Raw genomic sequence first — 23,062 nt, forward strand, 5'->3', positions numbered from 1 at the left:
GGGAAGTCAATTGGAGTCTATCGATGACAAGAACACTCAACATTGGAGTGGCTTGAACTTTGCTCACTACATTGTATCGTCATCAGGGTCCGGCGGGGACATGGCAATGGCATGCATACTACTAAGCAGATAGACGTTTCCATATATCTGCTGTGTTGTACAGAGGTTGCTTGAGAAGCCACAGGTGCAGGTTTGCCAATCGACTCTTTGAAAGGATGGCAGGAAGGAGACGCAACAGAGGTGGCAACAACCAGCAACAGGCCCCGCGAGGACGAAGAGGAGCTTCAGGCAGGGTAAATAATCTCCTGTGGCTCTTGAATGCACGTTTTGTTTGGCACTCATGAAATCAGAACAGTAAACTTTAGTCAGTGCAAAAATTACATAAATGTAATGTTTTTTGTTCATGTTTTGTGACAAAAAAAAATTGTTAAGTTTTCATATCCACTCTAATTTGAGACAAAGCTAATAAAATGGGTGGCACAATGTGCCATGACTCATTTTGAAACCTGCAATAGATTTAGCAGTCGCTTTTATTATTTGCTGACTTCATGTTGCTAAATGATAATGATAAATAAATGTAAAGACTTTTTTCGTAAATACAACTCTTGTATTAAAGTTTTCTTATTCTATTGTATATGTGGCCAGTGAGTGTGTGATCCACATACATTATTATCTAAAGTGGTATCAATATTTGTTTCCCCAATAACAAGTTTAAATTTGAATTAGATTTACTAAATTTATTTTGTTTTGAGTTGTTTTATTCCTGAAAAAAAATATAAAGGCTGGCACAACTATGCTGTCCTGTATTTAAAGATTAAGAGGGAAAAAACTGGGAGAAATGTGTACGAAAAATATTAGGAAAAAAATGTATGGATGTCAACTTATTGGTTTACCATAACAGACCACAAGCAGTAGCGTAGGTTTAGGTTTGAGATGGAATTAGATTTCAAAGAATAGCTAAGGACACAGTAGATAAAGTTGTGCATACCTATATACAAAACATGCAATACAAAGTCCATGACCTGACCCTCAGTGATTGCTTGCATTATTCAGCACCATGTCTAAACAAACATACATAAACTTATATAGGTGTTGTTGTTTTGTTTTTTTTGGTGGTGCATTTCTTGATTATTGTTTACTGCATGAATTAGACATTTGTTACATGCAGCTTGATAACCTTTTTAAAGCCCAACCGGTTTCCCTTAAAAGCCTGATTGCTTGTCCATACACGTCCACTGTCATCTGCCCACGCTGAACTCTTTGGATCAATGTTTCAAAACCTTGTTAAGCCAAGGCACCTGTTTTATATAAAGTAAGAAAAATCCCATGGCACACCACCAAAACAAAAATGTCAAAAACAAATTATGAGATGATCTTGTTTTAACAGACACACAAATTGATTTATACTCAGTCTGTAATCTGGGCCGGTTTAATTGAACATATACTGTAGCTGAAATACTCACAGGAAGCCATGACTTATTTTGTTGTATGAATGGCAACAGGTGGATACACAGGTTAATTGTACCTTCTGCCATCTAATGGAACCATTCAATTGTTCTACCTATCACTATACATCGCTGGCATAGATAGAGGAACAAAGGTATATTCATAATTGATGAATAATAATTTCCGGACAAATAAAATGAAATTGGACCATTTCTTGCAACACCGTTGATGATCTCTCATAGTTTGTTGTTGTATACGATCCACTTTCCAGGCTCTACGGCAGCCGGCTGCTTTTGCCAAGTCGACTGGTTGTGATTCAGAGGTCCCCCATGAAAAGTTGACCCTAGCCCAGGCGAAGAGGGGCACACCAGGTTCCCAGTGATTTTCTATTTAACAAATGCCGTTCATACAAATTGGTGTCTGTAGATTGTTGTTTGATGACAAATGTTATTTTTTTGTAAAAAAAAGCTTTCTTTTAAAAAAATGGACCATTCAACATTTTAATGAACGACTCGGAGTAAAAACACACACATTCATCCATCCTCAGGCAAACAGCAAGCAGCACCCTGGTCGCCTGACAATCACAGGGCACATAAAGAGAATGAAAAGAATTCACCTTCACATTCACACCCTCTCTGAGTGAGAACTGACACCACGCTGACTCACACACACCCACACAGATACAGTTCAGTTAAAAAACAAACAATCCTACAATTCGATACAATTCAATTGGAAGGATGGATCAGGCGTTTTAATGAATTTATGCACACTTGGAATATTGTACATTCTATAGAACCTATTATGGTATTATTACTATACTGCATGTGTTGTATATGTTATAGGAATGTAATACATTATTTAATGTTTCTTAACAAGGGATTGAGGATGTAACGCTGCTTACTCAAAAGAACAAACAAATAAATATATATTTATATTCATTCATTTATCTTCCATTCCGCTTCTCCTCACGAGGGCCGCGGGCGTGCTGGAGCCTATCCCAGCTATCTCCGGGCAAGAGGCGGGGTAAACCCTGAGCTGGTCGCCAGCCAATCACAGGGCACATATAAACAAACAACCATTTGCACTCACATTCATACCTACGGGCAATTCAGAGTCTACAATTAACCTACCCTGCATGTTTTTTTGGGAATGTGGGAGGAAACCGGAGTACCCGGAGAAAACCCACACAGGCACGGGGAGAACATGCAAACTCCACACAGGCGGGGCCGGGATTTGAACACCAGTTCTCAGAACTGTAAGGCAGATGTGATAACCAGTCGCCCATCGTGCCGCCTATATCTCTGTGTGTGTGTGTGTGTGTGTGTGTGTGTGTGTGTGTGTATGTATATATATATATATATATATATATATATACATACATACAATACATGGTATAATTATTTAAATTATAAATACCTGTATTTTTATTATAGATACCTTTGTTCATTTATTAATGTCACTGTCCATTGAAAATAAAAGAACAATACGAGGTAGTTCTTGAACTGAATGCCTGTACAAGTTCAGATAAGTTTTCTTTTAAAGATTACATATAATTTTACAACTGGGTGTCAAATTGTATCCACTGCACTGTTGTGTAAGATAAGATATTATAAACAAAAATGTCATTCTTCCTTTCATATTTCTTCTCTTGTAGCGCATAGACCGGTGCGGGTGTACGCTGATGGCATATTTGATCTTTTTCATTCTGGACACGCCCGAGCGCTGATGCAGGCCAAAAATGTGTTTCCTAACACGTACCTGATAGTTGGAGGTAGACTATGAATCTTTCTCAGCAAGCTTATTTAATAAATGGCTGTAGCTTCGTAGGAACTGTACAACATGAAGAAAAACAGCAGATAATTTAACTCCATTGAATGTGTTTGTGGGAAGTGTGCAGTGATGAGCTGACCCACAAATTTAAGGGCTACACTGTGATGACTGAGGACGAGCGCTATGAGGCCCTGAGGCACTGCCGCTATGTCGACGAGGTGGTGCGGGGCGCCCCCTGGACCCTCACCACGGAGTTCCTGACGAAACACAAGGTCAGAGTTTGTGCAGTCAGAAAACAAGCAGCTTCTTGGACGGAGGTTTTAACACAATTGTGTGACATTAACAGATTGATTTTGTGGCCCATGATGACATCCCTTACACCTCTGCTGGATCAGAGGATGTTTATAAGCACATCAAGGCAGCAGGTGAAGATTCATAGTATCACAGTACAGTGCCGCCTTGAGATACAGTACGAGTGACCCGACTTGTGACCCGAGTTTTTCAATCCGTTTAATACCATTTCATGTTCAGGTTTACAAACTAAACATAAAACAGAGAATTACACCTTGTGTATTTAAAACAAACACATAGCATTGCCTAAGGAAAGTCTGTTGTTCTTAATATTAACACACAATGCAAAAGGGCGTAGACACGCTAACAAATAGCATCGGTGTCGCGGTGTTATAACAGTATCAGCAGCCGAAATTTGAACACAAACGGTGGAGCAACACATGCAAACCGATAAAAAAAATACAATACTCCAGAGGTGGGACCAAGTCATTTTTTTCCCAAGTCTCAAGTCTTTGCCCTCAAGTCCCAAGTCAAGTCCCTCTTCTGGCGAGAGGGAACAGGGTACACCCTGAACTGGTCGCCAGCCAATCGCAGGGCACATAAAAACAAACATACATTCGCACTTCACAGTCACACCTTCGGCCAATTTAGTGTCTTCAATTAAACTACTATGCATGTTTTTGGGATCTGGGTGGAAACCGGAGTGCCTGGAGAAAACCCACGCAGGCACGGGGAGAACATGCAAACTCCACACAGGCGAGGCTGGATTTAAACCTGGGTTCTCAGAACAGTGAGGCAAATGTGCTAACCAGTCATCCACCGTGCCACCAAAATAAAAATATATTATATTTGATTAAGGCGGCACGGTGGATGACTGGTTAGAGCCTCTGCCTCACAGTTCTGACGACCGGGGTTCAATCCCCGGCCCCACCTGTGTGGAGTTTGCATGTTCTCCCTGTGCCTGCGTGGGTTTTCTCCGGGCACTTCGGTTTCCTCCCACATCCCAAAAACATGAAGGAGAGGTTAATTGAAGACTCGAAGTTGCCCCTAAGTGTGAATGTGAGTGCAAATGGTTGTTTGTTTATATGTGCCCTGCGATTGGCTGGGCAGTTCAGGATGTACCCCGCCTCCTGCCCGATGATAGCTGGGATAGGCTCCAGCGCTCCCGCGACCCTTGTGAGGATAAGCGGCTCAGATAATGGATGGGTTTACATTGTGCATATAGCAGGAAACTGCATTTTCTTGTCTACAAACATTTCTAGTGAGGCAATTTCAAGCACAAATATAAATAGATTTCAGTTTAAACTTGGCATTTATTGTGAGAATAAAAAACATAAGGCATTAATTTAAAAAAAGAGGAACACAAGTTTGTCATCTTGTTATAAAAATACAATTTTATGAAACTGTGGTATCTCAGTCGCAACACTAGGGGGCACCATGTAAAAATATTACGTCAAAAAGAGGCGAAGAAGAATATAGTTTCATGTCGAATAAATGCTAGCTGTGTGCTGCTGATCGACTGGTAAATACAGTGAATTAAAAAAAGAAACACAAGACTGATTCTTCCGAACACTAAACGACTAAACAAGACTGTAATGAACAGGAAGCCCAGACCGCGCACAAGTCGGTCCGCCATGCAACTATTGATGATCGCTATGATCGCTCACAAAGCGAGCTGCAAATGCACACGAAAACAAGCATACGTGACGTCAAGCCGCGCGATTCCCACAATGCGATGTGGATTTTTTATTATTATCATTATTATTTTTTGCAATAATTAACGTCCTCATTGTTACGTTAAATATTGTTGTTGTTTCTGTCTATTTTAACAGTGGTTCATGGAATGTTACGGAAGCGTATTGCTGCCACGTGATATGGTTCACGTTATAATAATTTATCACATTATAACGTGAACCATATCACATTATAACATGAAACTTATCATATTATAACTTGATAGTGAACTTTTTTTTTGGTGTGGCAGCAATACGCTTGCGTAAAATGTATACCTTATTAGCTACTATGAAAAATGGTGGCAGGATGGCTATTCAGGCTTGAATATGCCATCTATGTAATTGTGGCAGGAATGTTTGTGGCCACCCAGAGGACAGAGGGCATCTCAACCTCCGACCTGATCACTCGCATTGTGCGTGACTATGACATCTATGTACGACGCAACCTGCAGAGAGGCTACACGGCCCGAGAGCTTAATGTTGGATTCATTAACGTGAGCCAAAATATGTGTTCGATTATTGTATTTTTTTGGAGACCTGAACAGAAATGAACCAGCTTTTTGTTCATGACAGGAGAAGAAATACCGCCTTCAGAACCAGGTGGACAAAATGAAAGAGACGGTCCGTACAGTGGAGGAAAAGTCCAAACACTTTGTTTACCGAGTGGAGGAGAAGAGCCAGGATCTCATCCACAAGTGGGAAGAGAAGTCACGGGAATTCATTGGCAACTTTCTGGAACTTTTTGGACCAGATGGAGCTTGGGCATGTTTACCTTTACATTAATCCACATACAAATATTATTTTAAAACAGCTTATTATTATTATTATTATTTGCTCCAGTTGATATTGGATACATTGTACATATCTCAATATGATGTAGTGCAGCTTCACACCTCTGCAAATGAAAATTTACATAGTACAACATTGTTAATTTACTACCTCTCACATGGTACCAATCAAAATTCAGCATTATCATCGTCATATTTGACATCTTCTAACTGTGCAGCTTTACATAAGGAAGTGTCCAGTGAGTGTACATATATGTTTTCTTTTATGTACTGTACTTGCATTTGATGTATTAGGTGTTTATCAACATTGTTCAAGATTAGATGTGCAGGCATAATAACAAGATCCACCTCTCTGTTGTTTGTGTCCTCATGCAGCATGCTCTTCAGGAGCGCAGTGGGCGAATGCTCCAGGCCCTGTCGCCTTACTCATCCCCTCGTGGCTCCCCCAGCAGCAGTCCCACCAGAGTGCGCGCACGCTCTCCTGACTCCTCACCAGCCTCCTCCCCAGCCTCCACCAGCACCACTCCGGCCTCCACATCACCTCCTGTCTCTCCAGCCGCTCGCCGCCGCACCTGAAAAGGGAAATTTCTCCTCACTCATGACTACCTCCACAAACTGTATGATGAGCTCTATTGGTCTTTATGTAGGATCTTTCTTTCTGGTATGATTCAAAATATGAGATGTACTGTTGATTCAACTGAATAATTTTAGAATTAATTTATTACTGGTTTATTTACATATAAATACAATACAAGCATGGTGTTTTCTCCATTAAAAGGTAACAAAAAAATAGAAAATATTATTTTAATTTCTACATATGCTGCATATTCTCACATGGTACCAATTAAGATTTACAAAAAAAAGAAATCTCACCAAAAATGGACTGCACAGATGAATTTAACTATTTAGCCATCATGTTGCAGTGTATATGATTTTGAGAACATGATAAATGCCCATGCACATTTAAAAATACAGTCCTAGTAGTAGAAAAGTGTTTTTTAGACAACAAATGGATTTCAAAACAGTCTCTGATGGTATTGTGCAGGGTCAATCACTCAAAGGACTGAAATATAAATACAATTCCAGTTATGGGTGAAACAGGATCATCATTAATTGAACAGTGTGCTACTAATGATGCTTGCTGCATGTGAAGACACTGCAAGTTTTTCCTCAGTGAAATACATTTACAGTAATTACAAATATTAACATAAATCAAAATAAGAATACCCCTGCGATTGGCTGGCGACCGGTTCAGGGTGTACCCCGCCCCCCGCCCGAAGATAGCTGGGATAGGCTCCGGCAGCCCGCAACCCTAGTGAGGATAAGTGGTAAAGAAAATGGATGGATGGATGAAAATAAGAATATTGCTACACATAAAAAGGAAGCTATGCCACTGACCCAAAATAAAACTGTGTTTTATTTCAGAATATTATTGAGGTTATAGATAGATAAGACAATGCTTTATCGATGCAGGCTCCAGCTCCCGTGACCCTGAACAGGATAAGCGGTGTAGAGAATGGATAGAAGGATGAATTTCATAACATTGTAATTACCTTAAATCAGGGGTGTCAAGCTTATTTTTTCTGCGGGCCACATTGTAGTTGTCATTTCCCTCAGATGGTTGTTATTACTGGGAAATCACATAGTAATAATATCGCCTCGATATTTTAGCACATAGCTAGGCACAACATATTGATGGATAACCAGTTTTCAAATGTGAAGTCAAGGAAAATAGTTTGTTCAACTATTGTTAATTTTATTTTTATAGTGTTTGGTAGCTAAAAAATACTGGAGTATATCAAGTTATTCAAAGTTAAGACAATTTGCAATCTTGGTACTGATTTTAACAAGACACAGACACACACGATTTTCTTTACATAAACTGATGACAAACATTGGTCCATCATGACTATCCAAGTGTTTGACATCTTGTTTAGAGTATTTAAATTTTATGAATACCAAAAATACGTCTAATTAAATTGTACGACAGTATCATGAATTGGTCTCATGAATAATTATATTTTCACACAGAAAGTTCGATTAATATATTTAGGGACGTCAACAGCAAGCTAAATGGTATTTGTAGTTTTTGTCCTCAATACTGCATTGCTGTGACCATTAAAATGGACATGGGTAGTAGATACATGTGTCGCCCCTTTTAAGCTATGTGTCTACGGCAGTAATTCCCAATCAGTGTGGCGGGGCACATTAGTGTGCCATGAGCGATCTTCGGGTGTGCCTTGGAAAATTATCAAATTTAACTTAATTGCTCAAAAAGTTTTACAAGAAATAATTTATCTCTGTTCCTCTATTTATGCCAGTGAGGCATACTGACAGACAGAGAAAATAAATCCTCTTCTATTAGATGTCAGGAAGTACATACAGTAATTACTGTGTATCTACGTTTTGTGACATTTTTGTTTGTTGGTTGTGCTGTGATATTTTACAATTGTAAAATATGTACCTCCATAAAGGTTGGAAATCACTGGTCTACGGTGACACCAAACTGGTCGGGGCAAAGTCGTTCGCACATTCCGTATGTGGACGGCAACAAACAACAAGGATGTCGGTACATTGTGTTGCACACGGTTGCACACAGCGCCGTCCAATTATGACAAGTACACTGGGAATAACCAATCACAGGGAAAAATATGTAAATATATCTTCCGTATTGATATGTCGAAAAGCGTTTGGCATTGACAAAAAAGTCACCCTCATAAAAGTTGTTTGGGAAATGGGCAAGTTATTTCAATGCCCATGCATTGCCTTTGTTGGGAACGTCGCCCCTGCTAACATAGCCGTCACGTAAGCACGTCAATTAGCCGACTGCTAGGGATGTCTGGGACTTGTAGTTGTTCAGTCTTCACCTCGCATGGCCGTGACACTTCCCACAAACAGGCCTTTACAGATTAAAGATGGCGCCCTCGCATACACTGAGGTGCTGCAAACGGGCTTTTAACTGGATACCTGTCCTTTTTATCAACCTGGTCGTGGGCTGGTCTTACTACGCTTATGTAGTAGAGCTTTGTGTTTGTAAGTATACGTTATGTTATTATCATTATTATTTTTTACAAATTTATATGCGGAAATCTATCAACCGTGGAGGTGGTTATGCGGTTGTGTTGATAATTTTTTGACAGCTGTCATTTGTCAAATACGATCATTTGTACGGTCAATACGAGCACCGGGCTGTAATCCTGAGTCGTTAATGTTTGATTTATTTTTTTCTTCCGTTATTTTCTTCCGTTGTTTTACATCCACTTAAGTTTTTCTTACGAAGAGTTCTTTTCAGTAGACAAATGTTTAACTTTTGCTGTGGATAAGAGGAACTCCAACGGTATCGCTTGAAAATAATTTCATTTTCTGAGCTACCAAAGCGGCAATATGTTGTATGATACATGTTCAGATCGCTGTTGATATTCCTGAAAGCATTTTATATGTAATGTGCGTTGCATGGATTTTTTTCCCCCTCGCAGGAAAGCTATCTGATTGATATTTATAGGTAACAACGTTTCTAGTACAGGCTGCTTTATAACTTTTGCCTTTACGTCTCGCCTTAAAAAAATAAAAATCCAATACGAATAACAAAATACTATCAATTCTCATGTGATAAAGTGACATTTTATATGAATTTAAGTGTGTGTTTAGTTTCATGAAAATGAGAAGTACCATTTGATGTACTGGAAAACTAAGTAATGAGACAAAGCTTAAAACATATCAAGATGAGTACAAAATGGATAACGACTTTCCCCTCATATGTATATTGTTATTACTTTTGAAGCAATGTGTATTCAGAGTCCATGACTTATTAATTAAGCTAAAATAAACCCCCATAGTGACTCCGGTGCCCATAAACATTGATTCATTAAAGTCACAGATTAATAATTAATGTATAAATATTTGATTTGTTTGTCAAACAATCAGGCTAATTTATTAATAATAAAACAGAAAGCATGCACTGTCCTTCATGACAGATGGCTTCTTATCTTAGCTGCCAGTCTGGAACTGATGATACCATTATCTGCATGTCGATGAATTTTAGCAGCTGTGGTCAGGCGAGGGGCGTCGCTGATTTCTCAACAAAGCTCTTTCTTTTTTGCCATACTGAGAGGGAGGGAAAGGGGGTGGGGGGACACTGCAAGTGGTGCCAGGCTGCTGCCACATGGTACCAGGACAGGGTGGCATGCAATGGGGGATGTGAATTTATGCATTCTTGATCAGTACTAACTAATAGTTTGTCTGCTTTTGTTGTGTATCTTATGTAGACACAATCACAAACAATGCAGAGCGAAGTAAGTGACCATACATGTTCTTTCATTGATTATTAGCAAATATTACATAAGTGTTGCTTCACCTTTGCTTCCTCTCAACAGTCAGTTACCTGATCATCTTCCACATTTTCTTCTTCATGTTCATATGGTCTTACTGGAAGACCATCTGCACAAGACCAGCTGAACCATCAAAAGTGGTAAAAGAAAATATTTGTGTGTGTTTGGATCTTTTTTTACTTCATTCACACAAGGATTATTTTGTCAAATAGAATGTGTCAAATATATACAGACGTGAGGGCCGTCGCTAGGAATGCTACCTTGGGGGGGCTTAGCCCCTGATGCAAATTTAGAAATATTCCCCCTTTTTGGATTTTTTATTTTCAATAATTATATGTTACTTCTATTTTGTGTACAATGATTTCTTTAAGGGGAGCTTGAGAGGCATTTTAGGGGGGCTAAGACAAAAAATAAATAAATGAACAACCACATACAACATTTTGTTTTGGTGGGGGGGTGCTTCAGCCGGCACGGCCAAGTGTATTAGAGTGCTGTAGAGTATGGGAAGGCTTCTATTTTTGTTTGTTTTTACAGCTGTAATTTCTTTTACCGTCAGTTCACCCTGCCGAGAGTGGAGAAAGAACAGTTTGAAAGAGAAGAGCAAGCGGAGATGCAACAGGAAATTCTGAAGAAGGTGGCGAGGAATTTACCCGTGTACACGCGCACAGCAGGAGGAGGTGAGGCCTTTTGCTGCATTTGTAAACAATGACTGTATTGTAAGCTATTTAAGATCAAACCATCAGGGAGTGTGCCCAAACAAAGGAAGTACACAAACATTTCATCATTTGTCATTTCATCATTAGTCATCAACATGTATGCACACTTGCTCTCATTAAAAGTTATAGGAAGTCATAGAAAATGATAAGCAAATTACATTTTACTAGAATCACCTGATAATTGGCGGCACGGTGGACGGCTGGTTAGAGCGTCAGCCTCACAGTTCTGAGGACCCGGGTTCAATCCCCGGCCCCGCCTGTGTGGAGTTTGCATGTTCTCCCCGTGCCTGCTTGCGTTTTCTCCGGGGACTCCGGTTTCCTCCCACATCCCAAAAACATGCATGAATTGGAGACTCTAAATTGCCCGTAGGTGTGAATGTGAGTGCGAATGGTTGTTTGTTTGTATGTGCCCTGCGATTGGCTGGCTACCAGTTCAGGGTGTACCCCGCCTCCTGCCCCATGACAGCTGGGATAGGCTCCAGCACGCCCGCGACCCTAGTGAGGAGAAGCGGCTCAGAAAATGGATGGAGGGATCACCTGATAATTTTTAATATTTTGCAAAAAGTTAAGGTAATGTGTACTTCTTGTGTCTCTAAAAAGCAAAGCTGGAAAGAGAGCCCAAAAGGGACAAATTCATTCATTCATTCATCTTCCGTTCCGCTTGTCCTCACTAGGGTCTATACTTCTAAAATAAAAATATAATCAGTCATTTTCTTCAAGTACCAAAACAGAAACCATTATTCTTTTCAAGTCAGCTATACCTGTTGCACCTTTCAACAATAAAACATATTCTTTTAACATCATGGTACATTTATTTAGCATGTGTGTAATAATTTGTACTATATATTTTTTTGTCTTATGATGGTGTTATATTGTTACTATAGTCCATTTTATAACGCTTAACCTCATTAAGGTCACGGGTGAGCTGGAGCATATCCCAGCTGAATTTGGACGAGGGGTGGGGTCCACTCTGGGGTGGTCGCAGGGCTCTCTATTTAGCCTTCATCCAAAAATTTTGCCACATTTGCTCACATGGCAATTATCCAAACAAACAAACATTTAAACGGGACTATCATATCCAAACATGTCTGTATTGCAATTTAAAACAGTTATGAATCTTGTCACAACAGACCCCACACAGGCCCACAGACATGCAACAGTCACCCACCACTAAATATATTTATTTTTATCACTAAATTACGTACAATTCTTGGGGTGTGGGCCTTGTCATTATCCAGTTATTTTCGGAACCACTTATCCTCATTAGGGTCGCAGGTGTGCTGGTGTCTACCCCAGCTAACTACGGGTGAGAGGCGGGGTATACCCTGAACTGATCGCCAGCCAATCGCAGGGCACACATAAACAGACAAACTCAAATTCACGCCAATGGACAATTTAGAGTCTTCAATTAACCTACCGTACATTTTTGGGGAATGTGGGAGGAAAGCGGAGTCGCCGGAGAAAACCCACGCAGGCAATATGCAAACTCCACACTGGAAGGCCGGATTTGAACCCGGGACCTCAGAACTGTGAGGCAGAAGTGCTAACCAGTCATCCACCGTACTGCCGCCCATGTCATTATATAACATAAATTATGTTTGTGCCCTATTAATTACAAGCGTTTACATTTTGATCAATAATATCCAGATCATAATAAGGGGACTTTTATACACCTGTTTTTCTCTTTGGGCATACACTCATTAACCACATGAACATTTTATATTAAAAGGAGTGGCATATTATGTATTATTTATCGAGGGCGACTAACTCATCTATAGGGATTTGGAACTAAAGGGTCACAGTTTGAGTACAACTAGCAGGACTAGTTGTTGGAGAGATGCTAGTCTGCTTCCTGGCTAGTGTCGAGGTGCCCTTGAGCAAGGCACTATCTCCCCTAGCTCAAGAGGTGCAGCACTATTTGCACGTTTCTTTCACTCTGACATCTCTGTGCATGCTTGCAATTGTGTGATCTGGTTCTGTGTGGGGCGTGCAATACAAAATGTAAGCCTTTGACTTAAAGGTGAATTAAACAATATTAATATTAACAGGTAATGTGTTTAAAAAAGATACAAAAAGTAATTCTATTTACACCTTTTCTCAACAGTCATCCGATACTGTAGCCTCTGCCAGGTCATCAAACCAGACCGCTGCCACCACTGCTCCACCTGTGAGATGTGAGTACAAGCTCTTCATTTAGAACGTGTTCTTTTATCAGTGATCCTATGTTTTTAATGTTAGCTGCTGTACAGTGTGTTCGGAAAGTCACTGTTAACTTAATTTTGTATAAAGAAACATTTTTTCAACATGGAATACAGGAGGTATAAATGTACTCGAGAATGAAAAGTCTGTTAATAAAAATATAAGTGCACAGTGACTTTCCAAACACATTGTATATACAGTGCTATTGTGTTGAAATTCTATTTCCATGTGATGCTTTGACCTAATTGGACAACTGTTGCACTTTCTGTTGTTCAAGGTGTGTGCTCAAAATGGACCACCACTGTCCCTGGTACTGTAATCACTTTATTTTATTTTATTAAATTTTTTTTTTAGTTTTCTAGCTAAAGCATGTTTTTTCATCCTTTCAGGGTGAATAACTGTGTTGGCTTCTCAAACTACAAATTCTTTATCTTGTTTTTGGCATATGCTTCACTCTATTGTGGAGTCATATGCGCTACAGCCGTCCAGTACTTCATCAAATTCTGGTCTGTGAGTACGGACACGTCCTCTTTTTCCCCAAATAAATTAGCATGTCGGCTGGTACCGTACTTCATTAAATGTCCCTCACAAGCAATACTTAAATACAAGTTTGTATAAGTTCATTTGAGGATCATTAAATTGTCTTTCTTTTCCCCTCCACAGAAACATCTTCCAAACACGCACGCCAAATTCCACATATTGTTTCTGTTTTTTGTGGCGGCGCTGTTCTTCATCAGCATCCTGTCACTCTTCAGCTACCACCTCTTCCTCATTGGCAAGAACAGGACCACCATAGGTGCTTTTGCATTATTGAGTGTGACAGTGCTGCTTTTATCCACTCTAAAGTCACAGGTGATGTCATGGTTGTGCAATTAACAGTATTTTCGATACCCATCAACAGAGGCTTTTCGGGCCCCAGTGTTTGCAAAAGGGCCAGACAAAAATGGATTTTCTCTCAGCTTCAAGCGGAATTTAGCTGAGGTGTTTGGGGATGAAGCGAAGCACGTTATATTTCCTGTTTTTTCCAGGTAAAACTAACTTAAGCTTTAAATTTGAAATACACATCACATAAAATATAGTTTCAGATCATGAATACAAGTAACCCTCGGCTAATGATACCTCTCTATTTCATCAGTCTGGGTGACGGGCATTCATTTGTAACCAGACTGATGCACATCGATCCTGAACAGGCCAACAGCGTCTTGCAACAAAATGGCAAAAGGTTATTTACTTTTTGAAACATTTCATATGTAGTCATTTGTTTTCTTGACAATAATCCCCAGTGTGTCTTTAATTACAGTCTTTCTAATGAGGAAATAAGACCAAACGTGCAGGCCGACAATACACAACACAAACTGGGTGACAAGGAGGAGAATGGTACTCTATATAAATACTGAATATATTGAAGTGTAATGTCATTTTGAAAAACAGGCTTCTCTATTTTGGATACTTTGTTTCTTGTTAGGAGGAGTCCAGATAGTGTCCGTGGCCATGGAAAGTGAGCCATAGAAGGTATATTAAATAGTGTAATTATTATAATATTTTGGTGGTTTTCTTTCTGTTTTAAAATACATTTTATTGTCACTCATCCAGCTGACCTCACACGCTGCCTTGACCATCAGCATGTCCATGGGAGCCATCATCTGTCCTCAACTAGGCTTCTACAGTCCCAATGTTTAAAAAAAAAAAAAAAAAAAAAAAAAAAATATTTCAAATTAACTTGGTACTACAAGGGTGTCATCACGACCTCTCGACTGCTGCTGTCTGATTCAGAGGTTTGCATTTGTTGTAGTCCAACAACATTGACATCAAACTGGTGATTTACTCTACGAGCCAGTGTGTGTATTTAATATCACTGATTAAGTCACATAATATGCATTATTATACTAGCATAATTAAGTGCAACTCATGTTACTTGAGCCTCAATACACACTTAATGGATCAGCAGTGATGAATGCTGCCAACCATATGTGCAATATGTCCAAGAAGATTCAGCACAGTGAATTGCTTTTTTTGCCTTTTATTTATTTATTTACTAAAGTCAAATTATTTTTGTTTACAGTGTTATTTGGGGAATTTTATAATGGGGACTGAATATTTCAGCTTAACGTGTGAGATCTAAATCAGGTAAATATGTTTAACATTATGGGTACTAATGACTTCCACTGCACTATTAATATTTGTAAATTATGTCCTTATACTATTTGTAACTGTTTGTATCCTTAAATATTATAAAGCACAATGTGTTGATTTTATTACAGCATTGTTATATTTTATTCTTTCTTCTGCATGTCACCTCTCATGTCAGTTCACTTCACTCCACACATTTTCAAACTGGTCCAATTCTTTTCTGTGATTAAGCTTCTTAAAAAACGTTAATCAAATTCAAACAGTAGCAATTTTCAGGCCATCCTGTTCTATCCTAATTATTCAGGTAGCAATATTGTGAATTTTAACATTGATGCTTACTGCTAATCAAATGAAGAGTAGAATGCAGACCTCTGTCTGGGCCAAACAAATAGATACTGGTGGATTCATCCCTCCTATCTTAAAATGTCATGATACCTGTTCATACTCATGTTGTATGTATGAGAAACGGTGCAGCAAACAGCTGAGATAATAACCTTATAAATACTGAATAATAATAATAATTAGTGATGATAAGTGATGCGGAAAATGGATGGATGGATAATAATAATCCCAGTTATGTCAGTGCTGTTTCAATCCAGTCCTGTAGGTGGCATTAAAGTACCTTGCACAGTGGTTGCTAGTGGTTGGTATCTCTGCCATCTTCAGTAGAATCATGGGTTCTGTTCAAAAATTAAAAAAGCACATTACTGGATACACCCCTACCACATATCCACATCTACAGTATATTTAATTCTGTGTAACATTTTAGTTCGACCATTATGATCGTACAACCCCAATTCCAATGAAGTTGGGACGTTGTGTTCAACATATATAAAAACAGAATACAAAGATTTGCAAATCATGTTCAACCTATATTTAATTGAATACACTACAAAGACAAGATATTTAATGTTCAAACTGATAAACCTTATTTTTTTTTAGCAAATAATTATTTATTTCGAATTTTTTGGCTGAAACACGTTCCAAAAAAGATGGGACAGGGTCATGTTTACCACTGTGTTACATCACCTTTTCTTTTAACAACATTCAATAAACTGAGGACACAAATTGTTGAAGCTTTCTAGGTGGAATTCTTTCCCATTTTTGCTTGATGTACAGCTTCAGCTGTTCAACAGTCCGGGGTCTCCGTTGTCGTATTTTACGCTTCATAATGCGCCACACATTTTTAATGGGAGGCAGGTCTGAACTGCAGGCAGGCCAGTCTAGTACCTGCACTCTTTTACTACGAAGCCACACTGTTGTAACACGTGGTTTGGCATTGTCTTGCTGACATAAGCAGAAAAATTAAAAAGACGTTCCTTGGATGGCAGCATATGTTTCTCCAAAACCTGTATGTACCTTTCAGCATTAATGGTGCCTTCACAAATTTGTAAGTTACACATGTCATTGGCACTAACAGAGCCCCATACCATCACAGATGTTGGCTTTTGAACTATGCGTCCATAACAGTGCGGATGGTTCTTTTCCTCTTTGACCCCGGAGGACACGATGTCCACAATTTCCAAAAACAATTTGAAATGTGGACTCGTCCGACCACAGAACAGTTTTCCACTTTTCCTCAGTCCATCTTAGATAAGCTCGGGCCCAGATAAGCCGGAGGCGTTTCTGGGTGTTGTTGATAAATGACTTTTGCTTTGCATAGTAGAGTTTCAAGTTGCACTTACGGATGTAGCGCCGAACTGTATTTACTGACATTGGTTTTTCGAAGTGTTCCTGAGCCCATACTCTCCACTTTGATGTCGGTTTTTGATGCCGTGCTGCCTGAGGTATCGAAGGTCACGGGCATTCAATGTTGGTTTTCGGCCTTGCCACTTACATGCAGTGATTTCTCCAGATTGTCTGAACCTTTTGATGATATTGTGGACCGTAGATGATGAAATCCATAAATACTTTGCAATTGTACATTGAGGAACATTGTCCTTAAACTGTTCGACTATTTTCTCACGCACTTGTTCACAAAGAGGTGAACCTCACCCCATCTTTGCTTGTGAATGACTGAGCAATTCCCCTCCTGGAAGCCGTCACCTTATCGTGGTGGAGGGGTTTGTGTGTCCCAGTGATCCGAGGAGCTAAGTTGTCTGGGGCTTCACGCCCCAGGTAGGGTCACCCATGGCAAACAGGTTCTTGGTGAGGGACCAGACAACGCACAGCTGTGGGATGTTCCAAACAGGTGTTTGATGAGCATTCCTCAACTTTTTCAGTCTTTTTTGCCACCTGTCCCAGCTGTTTTGGAACGTGTTGCAGCCATAAAATTCTAAGTTAATGATTATTTCCTAAAAACAATAAAGTGTATCAGTTTGAACAGTAAATATCATGTCTTTGTCGTGTATTCAATTAAATATAGGTTGAACATGATTTGCAAATCATTGTATTCTGTTTTTATTTATGTTTAACACAACGTCCCAACTTCATTGGAATTGGGGTTGTACGTCAAACCATAAATTATATTTTTCCCAAATATCTTTGATTTTCTTTTGTTAATAAGAACATTTGAAGATTTCACTGAGCCATTTCGAATTAAGACAAATCACACAATCATGAAAAGTAGCTTTAAGGCCAAAACCAGATTCCTCCACTTCAATGACTTTTCAGATGAGAAAAAGATGTGTGCCACTGTTGACCATGGCTTTTGATCTGGGAAGCCTGCAAAAATAATAATGTATATTTACAACATTATGATTAATATAGAAGTAATACAGTATATTTCTAGCAGTCTGCCTTCAAAAATGCCTTTATCTGTTTTACACCTTTTTATATTTCCCTGAAAGCCACACGCCCAGCCAAAGTTCACGTGTGCTGATCCATTCATTGGCTCTCTTTTGGTGTCATTTTAATGACTGTGACTGTCTGTGAATGAATGAGCGACAGTTACTGATGTAGGGGTTCTCATAAACCTGTAATTTCTTAACGTGTCATCAAGACATGGCTCCTTAAAAGTAGCATAAGGTTAAAGTACACTTTACTTGAACCAATTGCACACACCACACTGCCATGTGAAGGGGAATACTTTTTATTTTTTTGGTCTTGTCATCTTCCACATAGAAGCGAGGTTTGATTAGAGTTTATGACATTGCAGGACTTTTAAGGGGAAATTTTAGGCAAGAAAAATATCAGGAGCCATGGAGGAAGCCGACAACAGCACTATTGATCCCGCCTGTTTACAGGAACCCCCTCTGGCCATGGATGTGATAAAGCGTAAGTCTTTCCTTATCAGGCAGGTCAAGAAAATGACATAACCACACAGCAATGCTGACCATCTGAAAGTCACAAAAGTATCATACGGTTTTCTTTTTGTCTATGGTACCAAAATGACTTTGTATATTGTGCTGAAATACCTATTGTCCTCTTATTCTAAGAATCAGGGAACAACACCAAATGTCCTCTAATTCTAAGAATCAGTATCCACTTCTTTTTTTTTTTTTTAAATAATCAGAGGATCCTCTTGCTGTTTTGATATTTACATTTGTCAATAGGTTCATATTTAATGTGCCACTAACTTGTACTGCTTTTGTCTTTTTTGTATGTTCCAATCAGAACTAGATGTTTTCGGGATGTGCCTGTACGCTATGCTCACCTTCATGTCTTGCATTTCCCTGCTGCTCTACTTGGAGCAATGTGTTTACATTTATAAAAAACTGCCCTACCCGAAAAAGACAACCATCATCTGGATCAATGGAGCCGCGCCAGTAAGCTTCCTCTTGTCTTCGAAATATTTCTTACAATTATATTCCTTCAACCACTTCATGACTGGAATATGTTGAAATAACTCATCCAACACTAGGACTTTTGAATAAATGGTATTTTAAAGCATTTTGTTTAAGAATTAATAAAATTATTTTATTATTTCAGGTCATTGCCACCATGTCTTGTTTTGGGATGTGGATCCCCAGGGCTGTCATGTTCACAGATATGACGTCAAATTGGTGCGTTTTTTCAGCTTGCAGGTTATGAAAATCACCGGCACGGGTGTCAAACTCATTTTTCTCATGTGCCACATTGAGGGCCACTATGACTGTATAACCATATAAATGTATAATCGCCTCATCATATTATTATATATACACAACAAATTTGATGGATGACTGTAGTTTAAGCCACTCAATAAATCATTACACAGGCAAAAATAAGGTCAGAATACACTGTACCTCCAACTAGTATGCATGTTTAATATACATGCTGTTGAACTGCACTGATTTTGTCAAAAATATTGTAGATGATTTGTGGCTGCTATCAAAATGTCACTAAAAACTGTTATATTTCTGTAGTTACTTTGCAGTGGTAGTGTACAAAGTGTTGGTTCTGCTGATTGAGGAGTTGGGTGGCAGCGATGTATTTCTGAAGCGCTTTTCCGGTAAACCCTTCAAGATCACCACTGGGCCGTGCTGCTGCTGCTGCCTGTGTTTACCACGTGTGCCCATGTCACGGTACTTACAATGACCTTTTTGATCCGGCTTGTGAACTTCAATGGAATTAAATGCCAACGCATATTTTAATGGCTTCAAGAGGCATGCTGTTCTTGCTGAAGTTGGGTGCACTGCAGTACGCCATCCTAAAGACGGTGCTCAGTGTCCTCTCCATAGTACTCTGGACAAATGGCAACTTTGACCTCTCAGATGTAAGTTTATTTTCTTGCTTCATCCCAAAGCGCAAACGATTGCAAATGACTTTGAAATTATGTTTTTTTTCCAGCTAGAGATCACCGGTTCGGCAATTTGGATCAATCCATTCATTGGCGTTCTCACCATCACCTCCCTGTGGCCCGTAGCCATTGTGTTCATGAACACCAACCACCATTTACGCAGCCTCAATATTGTACCAAAGTATGCCATGTACCAAGTGAGTAGATGCGAACAGTTCGTTATGAATGCTGCCAAACATGACAAATAGTCACTTTTATGACAACTGATTGCTTGAAAATACACTCACTGACCACAAAGTTAGATACACCATGCAAATTATCATATCCACTAGCAACAATAGCAGCACAAACAAATCCCCCAAATATTATCATATTTAACAACAAGCAGCATTTGCAGTCACAAATCAGTAAGTAGTGAAAAAGGAATTATCCATCTATTTTCGATATCACTTATCCTGTTCAGGGTCCAGGGAAGGTGGAGCCTATCCCAGTTGACCTCGAGTGAAAGGCGCACTACACCTTAGAGTCAGTCGAGGTCCACTTAAAAAAAGCAAGTCAATCACATGGGACATACAGAGGCAGACAACATTTAGTGACAACTAAAGCCACGCTGCCTGCACGGAAGTCAGGCAAGTGAACTGTTACACAATCAATTATGCCCCCCCAAAAAAATTGTTGTGTAATAATTCGACCATGTTTAGTGCTTACCAAATGTATTTGTTTTAGAGACAATGCAGCACCATGAATTGTACTCTTTCATTTTTAGCGAGCTCGCGATGTTGTACCATCCTGCACAGGATTAAGGATTTTCAAACGGAATCCTCCTATTTATACCCAAATCTTACTTCTCTAACGAGTAAAAAAAAAATTAATTGAGTGTAACATTCAATTATTTGCTGTACGAATGCAAGTGGGGAAGCATGGTAACCTAGTGGTTGGTTAGCATGTCTACCTCACAATTCTGAGTTTCTGGGTTCCAAACTCTGCTCTGGCATCTTGTGTTGAGTTTGCATGTTCGCCGAATCTGGCTTCCTCCCACATTCCAAAAATTGGAAATAATTGAAGAATCTAAATTATGAATGTGAGTTTGAATAGTTGTTTGTTGATATGTGCCCTGTGATTGGCTGGTGACCCCCGCCTCTCACCAAAGTCAACTTGGTTAGACTACAGCTCACCCGCAACCCGATGAGGACAAGCTCCATAAAAAATGGAAGGATGGATGGAACACAATAAATAACTATATTTTGACATCTTAATTAAGAAACAATGACCCGACACGGACTGTAGGAAACCGTGGAACTAAATACAAACAAATTGATGAGACAACGAGGCACATCTGGCCATGACACGAGTGGATGGAGGGAGCTGATTGGTTGACACAAACAATAGGGCTGACGAGAAATGGTGGAGATGAAAACCTAACCAGTAGACAAGACATGAACAGGGGCCACAGAAAACCAAGACATACAATATAACCGAACAAAACTAAACCTAATCAAAGCAATGTAGAAGTCAACCAAAACACAAATCATGCCCATTTTTGAAAAATACTATATTTGAAGATTCGTATATATTATATTTTAGCAGGAAAAATATCATTTCGATTCAAAAGCTTGAACATACTGATGTATTAGCTATGACAGGAAATATTTTTTGTAATTACCAGTGCTGGTAATCCACCTTAGATTAGGTGGTTTTGTACTATCAATAACAAAAAAAGAGAAAACGTCATCCAACACAATCTGTGTAAAAAAAAAAAAAAATCAGTCTTCAGGAAGTAATAATGCTAAATATTGATGCCGTCACACAACATTATGGTGTGTGGTTGTACTTTGCAGTGGTATAGAAATACACTGCATCTTAGTTACACCATTTAGCTGCATTAAAGACACCTCTAAAACACCAATATAAAACATACTATTAATTTTATGCCTCTCTGACAATGTCAATCAAAACTGAGCACCCACACGCACACGCAATTTTTGTGAGAGCTCCTGTTCTGGATCCCAGGAGAGTACCTAGAGGTGTACCTAATGAAGTGTCTGGTGAGTTTAAATGGGACCAATGCGGTTTTCCAGCCTGTGCACATTGATTGTAACGCCTGCATTAATGTTGTATAACTTAAATGTAATGGAAGGACTGCAAGCTGCATTCCACTAATCAAGTGCTTGTTTTTAATCCTTAGCTAATACTCGTATTAAGTCAGCTGCAAACGTCCATCATCAACATCCTGGCTCTGGATGGAACCATCGCCTGCGCCCCTCCCTTCTCCTCGCAGGCTCGGGGATCCAGTGAGAAACATTTTCACAAGTCTCTCTCTTATTTTTATCCTCCCCTTTGGCATGGCAGGAACAATCTGTCTCTTTCCCGCAGTGCTAAGTCAGCAGATGATGATTATGGAGATGTTCATCATCACCCTGGTCACTCGCTTCTTTTATCGTCGTACATATGTCATGCTTCCCTCACCCACACATGACCACGACCACCACAAGGACGGAGTCTCCCCGCAGGCTGCTCACATGGAGCATGATGTCTAAAACTTGGGGAGCTCAAAGATGCTCTTTATCTGAGGTACCGTTGGTCAAACGGTCAATTTGATGTGGTTCTGTGAAGCGGACACTGCCTCATCTGTCACTCAAGTGTGAGAAAACATCTTCACGCTATTACAGCAGTATTGTGTTTACTAACTTGAGTAAGTTCTCTTAGGTTAGTTCACACAAATGTTCCTATGAATAAATAATATAGTAATCCTACTTAAAAGAGGCCGTATCAAGTTGTCTTGGCTATTTCAGACAGACATTTTTTTTCTTTTTTTAAAATGTACAAATTATTCATCTTTATATGTCCTTTACAAGTTAGTATTAGGTGAATCGAGACATCTTACATAATAAAGAGTGTGTGGCTTGAAAAACACATTGTGTACTATATTCTCTAGACTGGGTATTTCCAAACTAATAAGATACAAGAGCTGTGTGTTAACAATTATACAACCAACTGACAC

General features: G+C 39.3%; 3 protein-coding genes across 3 annotated transcripts; all 3 read left to right on the forward strand.

The window, feature by feature from the left end:
- Positions 1–111: 111 nt before the first annotated feature.
- pcyt1bb (phosphate cytidylyltransferase 1B, choline b) lies at positions 112–7,962 on the forward strand. Its single transcript, XM_061702485.1, has 9 exons — positions 112–125; positions 215–293; positions 1,718–1,817; positions 3,101–3,217; positions 3,337–3,488; positions 3,563–3,641; positions 5,592–5,734; positions 5,814–6,002; positions 6,404–7,962. The coding sequence occupies exons 1-9, from the start codon at positions 112–114 to the stop codon at positions 6,602–6,604; spliced, it is 1,074 nt and encodes a 357-aa protein (XP_061558469.1). The 3' UTR covers positions 6,605–7,962.
- Positions 7,963–8,834: 872 nt separating this feature from the next.
- Positions 8,835–15,531, forward strand: LOC133415761 (palmitoyltransferase ZDHHC20-B-like). Its single transcript, XM_061702123.1, has 13 exons — positions 8,835–9,061; positions 10,294–10,320; positions 10,402–10,496; positions 10,913–11,033; positions 13,177–13,246; positions 13,549–13,581; positions 13,661–13,781; positions 13,935–14,067; positions 14,173–14,299; positions 14,407–14,493; positions 14,572–14,648; positions 14,737–14,783; positions 14,865–15,531. The coding sequence occupies exons 1-12, from the start codon at positions 8,944–8,946 to the stop codon at positions 14,778–14,780; spliced, it is 1,053 nt and encodes a 350-aa protein (XP_061558107.1). The 5' UTR covers positions 8,835–8,943; the 3' UTR covers positions 14,781–14,783; positions 14,865–15,531.
- A 3,010-nt stretch (positions 15,532–18,541) lies between these two features.
- LOC133415762 (organic solute transporter subunit alpha-like) lies at positions 18,542–22,598 on the forward strand. Its single transcript, XM_061702124.1, has 8 exons — positions 18,542–18,617; positions 18,957–19,108; positions 19,272–19,345; positions 19,688–19,846; positions 19,926–20,037; positions 20,112–20,258; positions 22,247–22,352; positions 22,435–22,598. The coding sequence occupies exons 1-8, from the start codon at positions 18,542–18,544 to the stop codon at positions 22,596–22,598; spliced, it is 990 nt and encodes a 329-aa protein (XP_061558108.1).
- The last annotated feature ends 464 nt before the right edge of the window (positions 22,599–23,062 follow it).

The sequence above is a fragment of the Phycodurus eques genome, chromosome 17 (genome assembly GCF_024500275.1).
Source record: "Phycodurus eques isolate BA_2022a chromosome 17, UOR_Pequ_1.1, whole genome shotgun sequence".
Lineage (NCBI taxonomy): Eukaryota > Metazoa > Chordata > Actinopteri > Syngnathiformes > Syngnathidae > Phycodurus > Phycodurus eques.